This window comes from Cervus elaphus, chromosome X (assembly GCF_910594005.1).
Source record: "Cervus elaphus chromosome X, mCerEla1.1, whole genome shotgun sequence".
Lineage (NCBI taxonomy): Eukaryota > Metazoa > Chordata > Mammalia > Artiodactyla > Cervidae > Cervus > Cervus elaphus.
In genome coordinates this window covers 138,021,295-138,028,886 of record NC_057848.1, presented here as the reverse complement: position 1 = coordinate 138,028,886, position 7,592 = coordinate 138,021,295, and the positions used below count along the sequence as shown (strand labels likewise).

Here is a 7,592-nt window from a genome sequence, read left to right as displayed (position 1 = left end):
CCAGTTGGGAAAAGTTTGGTAGTGGTCTAAACCATAAAAGCTCATCTGCTCCCAGCTTTCCACTCAGAGTTAAAGTTTACCCAAGAGAAATGAAAGTATATGGATATACAAAGACAGAAACACAAATATTTGCAGGAGCTTTATTTGTGATAGCCTCAGAACTGCAAATAATCCAAATGTCCATCAAAAGGTGAGCGCATAAATAAGTGATGCTATGTCCATACAACGGAATAGTAACAACAACACAGTAACTACAACAAAAAGGAATGTGCCTTCACTGCACATCCTGGGAGAATGCAGGTTTCACATGGCGCCTGCACTGACCCGCCTCCAGGAAGAATCTAGCGGCACCTGGCTACGTGGTCTCCTAGCAACCGGAGAAGCCGAGACAACAAACTACTAAAGCAGTGAGTTCCCCTCGAGGCCAGGGGAACCATGGCAGAAAAGAAGTGGCTGCTAGGGCCGGGGCCACTGGAACCGATGCCCCTGGGCATGAACTGCAAGCCCTGGTACAAAGACAAGTTACCCTCCGAGTGTTTCGCAAAGCACAAGAAGGCACTCCTGAAGTTCCCCACATCCCTGGACAGCCGGCGGTGGGTATTTGTGAAAGAGGGGCTGGACGACTTCCGGAAGGGCTGCCCACCTTGTAAAGATCTGATCACTCGAGGACCTAATGAGGGCTTTCTCCCCGTGATTGCTCACAGAGTTCCCCAGCCTGCCCCCCCAAAGAAAAAGCTGCCCGTGGAAGCAGAGGTGCTCTCCACGCTTTCATCAGCCCAGCAAGCACGGAAGGCATTCGTGGAGGAAATCGAAGCCCACCTAACCCAGCATCCCTTGGTGCTCTGCCCGAAGCTGAAGGAAGATCTACCTGCAGACCTCTTATTAAAGGTGCTGGAAGTGCTCGATCCTGACAGAAAGCTGGAGGACTTGTGGGCTTATTGTCTGGGTCCCAAGGGAAAAAAGAAGTCCCCCAAAAAGCTTCCTAAAAAACGCTCTGTGATGGTCCAGCTGGAACCTGTCAAGGAGGCTCCCGTGTCACACCCAGCCGGTTTCTACTTTGAAGACAAGGAGTCAAGCAGAAAGGATTCACTCACTGAATCGTCTTTTGATAACAATGTACCAAAAGGAATTCAGAAATTCTGCAAATGGGTTTCTACTTTTGGAGACTTGGGCATTGACGAACAGTTCATCATGAAAATGTGTGAGGTGGGCTGCGACTGCCCAGCAACCCATGGCAAAGCCCACATGAAGAAAGTATCCCAGGTTTCTTCAAAGGTAAAGTTTGGCATCAGTATAGGTAAAATGGAGGCAATAAAATACTCCATGGAGGAACAAAACTGGGAGAGGAAACTCCAGAAACCACACAATCCTTATAAACCTGACTGGGTGAAGATAAGGTATGGTGCATGGTACCTGCGGCCCAAGTTGTGGAAAAAGCTAATAAATGACGAACCTTTGATTGATCCCAAGGCCTTACTCGGAGGTGGGATTTTTGGAAAGAGGTTTCCTGAACAGGACATTCTTGAAGATCTTTATGGAACAATTGCATTTAAAGATTTCATTATAAGCAAGGGCTACCGGATGCCAGACATCCTTGAGAGGTTGTTCACCAGGAAGGGATGGAAATACGATTCTGTTAAGACTCCTATACACAAAGTGATAAAAATCAACTTAATTGGAGAAGATGATGCACGGGAAGATGCTTAGACATTTTTCTATTTACTACTTAACTTGGCTTTTTTTCTCTCTCTCATTGTAACATCCATCAGAATTCATGGTGAGTGTCCATCCCACCATGTATGTACAACTTTGATTCTACATCTGTAAATTTAATACCTAATGCTTATAAACAGTTCTCAATGACCTTCTGCTTGGGTCTATCAATATTTTATCAGTTTTATCGCCTATGAAATCAATATTCATATATACCCTTCTCACATTTTATAGCATCGTGAATACCACATTGTTGTATCAATTATTTGTAAAAATAAATCCACAAAAAATAACTACTTTTTATAAGTATGATCTAGCTATGTCAGCTACAAAATGGGATCAATTTCAAAATAATTGTGCATTATAATTAAAATCATAATGAGTTAATTATGACAATTACTCTTAAGTACAACTGGTAGCCAAAATAATGTTAGCCCCATTTAATAATGAAATTGCTATCCCCCTTATTAGGATTGCATCAAGCTCCCAAAACAGATGGAAAACTATCAAAATTATAGGTGAAACTTTAATTATGCTGTTTTGTCATGCCTCTCAATTAAATATACTTAAAAATTTTTAACCATATTCATAAAAAATTCACCAAGAAAAAGTACTTCCATATAACATAACAGGTACAGAATAACAGGGAACCTCAAGTTCTTGGCAAATCTAGTGTACAAAATAGGTCTGAGTGAGCAAAACTACACAGCATCATCAAATATCCACACATATCTATTCAAGTAAGATTAATCATTTCATTTCATGAATAGTGACTAAAAACTCACTCATGAATGTAAAAGAAGAAGTCAAGCAACTTCTATACATTTCCAAAATAACAAGTAAAATTGTCTGAGATAGGAAATTGATAGTGGGAAAGATTAGTAGCACAGGCCTGCAGTGCAATTCTATTTCTGGTAATGAAGGAGTTCATCTGTAAATGGAAGTATGTGCATATACTTTACCCTCGTGAGAAGGGAACAGAGCCATCAGGTTGTGGTGTTCACCAATATCCTTACTGCAATCAACTACTCCCTTTTCACTCCTCCGTCTTCACTGAAGTTACTTAGTGTGTGAATTACTGCCTTGCTCCCTTTAACTACTCTCAAAGTTCTTGATTCAAATATTTACAAAGACTATCCATTCACATCCTGGCACTGGATCTCACTGCCTCCATTCATCTTGTCCTCATCTTACTACAGACAGTAGGTAAGATGATCCCTACAGTCAGACTCTAGCCTTTGTTCCTGGCAATACTTACACCAATTCCAAATCTCAATTTCAGTTATCCCACCTTCCAATCCCTACTTTTTACCTTGTGGATCAGGCCCTTTTAATATTCCCAAACCTCCAATTCTTCTACTCTAACATGTTAACAATCCAATGACCCTCACCAGCTTTTAAGCGTTAATTGTGCCTTGCTTCAGTTCCTTACCTTCCCAGCTTAGGTTCCACTGACTACTATTATCCCTTCTTTGAGTATACTTTTAACTCCCTGGACTCTTACAGTCTTCTGATAAAACCCCAATCCTGGTTAAATCTTAATGTCTGCCATTCTTGTACCTGCACCCAAATGGTTATACATGGCTAGAGAAAATCACATACCACAGGGACTGGTTACATATGGCATGAATCTTAAATGTGCCTTCAACACTAGTTGAAATTCTGTTCCATTTATTTCCCTCATCAATATATTTTCCCATTTTCTAATAATCATCTTACTTCTGCAATCAGTTGCCCAAATCCCTGTTTCTATTCCTCCTCCTCAAAGCACTGCTTTGTACTTCACTGAGGAAAAAAAAATATTTAGAAGAGAACCATCTTTTCCTCCCATCACCATATCTGCCAGGCCAGTGACATCTATACCCATATTCTCCATCCTCTGTAACAAAGGATGAACTCTTTATTCTACTAAGGCAAAGCCTTTCGTTTGTGCATTGGATGTCAACATTTTGCCCAATTAAATATTTGTCCTGTATTTTTCTCCTTATTTTCCTACATTATTGGTCTGTCTTGCAGGGGGGAATAATTCCTGTAATTAAAAAACAAATAAACCAAAACCAAAAAGGCTCTTATAACTCCCATTATGTGAAATAACCAAACCAAATAATAATTCTCTTGATGTAATTTTTCTTTCCAGTTACCACTCTATATTTTCTGCTTCACTTTGTAGAAAAATTACCAAAAAGAGTTGTTTATAAATCATTGTTTCCACATCTTCATCTCCTAGGGTCTCTTGAATTCATTCCAATCAGAATTTTGTTCTAATTTCCTAGTGACATGTTCTTGTCAAGGTCACCAATAAGGTGTCATGGCGAAATTTAATATTTTCATCTTATTTAAGAGCATTGGGCCTAATAAGTAACTCATTCCTTTTTGGATCCCCTCCTTTTTTGTTCTTCTAACATGACAATTCCTGTGTTTTGGTCCTTCTCCGGTCTGAGACTTAAATGTGAAATTCTCCTATTTCTGACCTGGATATACCCAGAGATCAGTCCTAGGACTAACTCTGGAGGTAATTCAATTGAATGGCATGATTTTATCATACACACACACATACACTTATATACATACACACACACTCCCCAATTTTTAGTGGTGAACTCCAGATTGCAATATAATCAACTGCCCACATGACACCCCCCAATCTTTAGTGGTGAACTCCAGATTGCAATATAGTCAATTGCCCACATGACACCTCTACTAGCATGTGTAATAGGAATTTAAAATAAAGCATTATCTTCCACATACAAGCAATATCATATGAAATTTGTCTTTCTCTATGTGACTTACTTCACTTGGTATGATAATCTCTAGGTTCATTCATGTTGCTAAAAATGGCACTATTTCATTCTTTTTTATGGCTGAGTAATATCTCATTGTTTGTATATACATCTTTATCATTTTTATGTGGAATCTAAAAAAAAATTATACAAATGAACTTATTTACAAAACAGAAATAGACTCACAGACATAGAAAGCAAATTTATGGTTACCAAAGGGAAAAGACGGAGGGATTAAGAGTTAGGTATTAACAGATACACACTACTATATATAAAAAATAAACAACAAGGACCCACTGTATAGCATAGCAAACTACAGTCAATATCTTTATAATAGTCTCTAATGGAAGAAATCTGAAAAAGAATATATTTATGTAGGTATAACCATATAAAGTCTTCCCTGGTGGCTCAGTGGTAAAGAATCTGCCTGCAATGCAGGAGATGCAGGTTCGTTCCCTGGGCTGGGAAGGTTCCCTGGGCTGGGAAGATCCCCTGGAGGAAGAAATGACAACCCACTCCAGTATTCTTCCCTGGAGAATCCCATGCACAGAGGAGCCTGGTGGGCTACAGGTCATGGGGTCACAAGGAGTCTGATACAACTGAAGTGGCTGAGCACACACGCACATAGGTAGAATCATGTTGCTGTACTCCTGAAACGAATACATTATAAATCAACTACACTTCAATAAAAAGACAGAGCATCATAAGAACTCTCATAATTTCCTACTTCTAAATTTGCTCGTCTTGTCATGTTCCCCATTTTGGTAAACAGCATCATCACTCAGAGTTGCCAGGCTAGCCTTGACTTCTTCAATTCTATGCTGAAGTTTGATATATCTTCACAATATATTCCCAAAGGGAGAGCCTCTACTCTTATTACCATCTCCACCGTTACTGCTCTTCTCTGAGCCATCATATCTTGCCACACAATAGCAAAAGCCTCTCACCTTACCTTCTGACTGTAGTTCTTTTCACACTGTAGATGATTTTCAACAGAGTAAACCAGAGTGATCTTTTAAACACCGAATTCAGGTCATATTCCTCTCCAACTACAATGCTCAGAGGTCTCCCATTACACTTGGGATAAAATCTGAAGTCTCCATTGAGAGTGAGAAATACCCCCATCTCAGAGCTTTTGAATTTGCTCTTCCTTCTGTCTGCAATGTTCTCTTCCTAGATGCTCATATAGTTCATTTTATTCAGATATAGTTCAAATGTCACCTCTTTGGAGAGTCCCCCTCAGATTACCATACTCCAATTATCACCATTGATCACTCTCTACCACCCCACCTTCCCCTGCTTCATCTTTAATTTCATAACATTTATCTCTATGAGATGTGGTATACATATATATATATATATATATACACACCACATACATATATATATATAAATATATATATACACCACACACACACACACACACACATATATATATATATATATATATATATATGTTTATTTCCTCTCTTCTCTAGGCTTAACACCCTGTGCAAATAAGGACACTTTTAATTAGCCTCTAAGTTCTCACTACACAGAAAATTCAAGATACAAAGTAGATGCTCCATAACTATTTGTTGAATGGATGAAAACAGGAGAAGCTTTTTTAAATAATAGGATTTATTAAAAGTCTACAATATTTCCCTCACATTTTAATAATCAAAACCTGTTCTACCCTCATCTCCTTTTTCTTTTTTAACCAAAATGTGAAATGATCCGTATCCAAAGTGGTCTCTTCCTCCCCAAAAGGTCTCCTTCATTTTCCTTTTTTTTTTTTTTTTTACTGACCAGAGTTTATCACAGTTTCTAGCATCATAATACATACCTTTCTCATACTTTCCACTGCAGTCACATGCAAAACAAAGGCTATTTGTCATTTCCTTTGTATTTAAGGTTAGTACTATATGCATCACTCAATGTGCTAATTATCTGCTTCATCCCATTGTATTTTAACACAAATCACCATATCTGCTTCATCCCACTGTATTTTAACACAAATCACCACTTTTTAAACAAAACAGACACTCAAATGTTCAACTACAGGACTGAACGGATTTCTCTGTGACATAAATAAATCAGGTAAACCAAACTGTAGTGTGAAATGACTCCATGGGCAGTAGTTCATTAGAAGAGCTAGCATGTGCAAGGGAGGTAAGAAAGGAGATTTAGGGGCTTCCCTGGTGGTTAAGAATCCGCCAACCAATGGAGGGCACCAGGACTCCATCGATCCACCCCTGGTCTAGGAACGAAGACCCCACAAGCTGCAGGGCAACTAAGCCCGCACACCACAACTACTGAAGCCCACATACCCTAGAGTCCATGCTCAGCAACAAGAGAAGCCACCACCACAAGAAGCCAGCACACCACAACTAGAGTGTAGCCCCCGTTTGCTGCAACCAGAGAAAGACTGCATACAGCAACAAGAGTCCCATGTGCTGCAATGAAGACCAAGAGCGGCCCAAACTAAATAAATACATTTTTTAAATTTGTTTTAAAAGAAAGGAGATTTCAGTCTTCCATTTAACCAAAATTGGAATCAATTACCTAAAGTTTCCTCAGTTTTAAAAGTGCATTAAGGAATATGCATATGCATATAAGGAATATGTCACAGAAATAGCAACATATTTATAGTCAGAAGACCCACTTAGAATACCTTCTTTTCCATATTTTGGTTACGTGACCTTGTACTTCAAGAAGCATGTCTCCTCATTTATAAGATGGAGACCATATTATCAAACTCAGATTTTGCTGAAAATTAAAGGATCACTTTATATAAGTGCTTAATACCACCAACATCACAGACGAGATACCCAGCATACATTTGTGAAAGAGAAGGGAGTAAGAAGGGTTTGAAAAGGGTACATAGGAAAGCCAGGAGGAAAAAAAAAAAAACTTTTTGATGGTGTTTATCCAGGGTGATAGCATTCAACTAAAACCTCACTCAATTCTAGCTTTTGCTTAAGATGAAAATGCATTTTCAAAATAAGAGTCACAAATAAGGCCACTTATCACTTACTGGTGAAAATAAGTTTCTTCAGTAAAACTGTATGGGTTTCTTCACTGCAGCAATTATCCACATAGGTATTAGTTGTCATACAG

The 7,592-nt window shown here is 38.8% G+C and overlaps 1 protein-coding gene across 1 annotated transcript; it reads left to right on the top strand.

Moving 5' to 3' along the window:
* The first annotated feature begins 435 nt into the window (after nucleotides 1–435).
* Nucleotides 436–1,725, top strand: LOC122690503 (protein FAM47E-like). Its single transcript, XM_043897445.1, has one exon. It carries the CDS (start codon nucleotides 436–438, stop codon nucleotides 1,705–1,707), a length of 1,272 nt encoding a protein of 423 aa, XP_043753380.1. The 3' UTR covers nucleotides 1,708–1,725.
* The last annotated feature ends 5,867 nt before the right edge of the window (nucleotides 1,726–7,592 follow it).

Coding starts and splice junctions, on each gene's coding strand:
- LOC122690503 (XM_043897445.1), top strand. CDS start 436: ATGGCAGAAAAGAAGTGGCTGCTAGGGCCGGGGCCACTGGAACCGATG.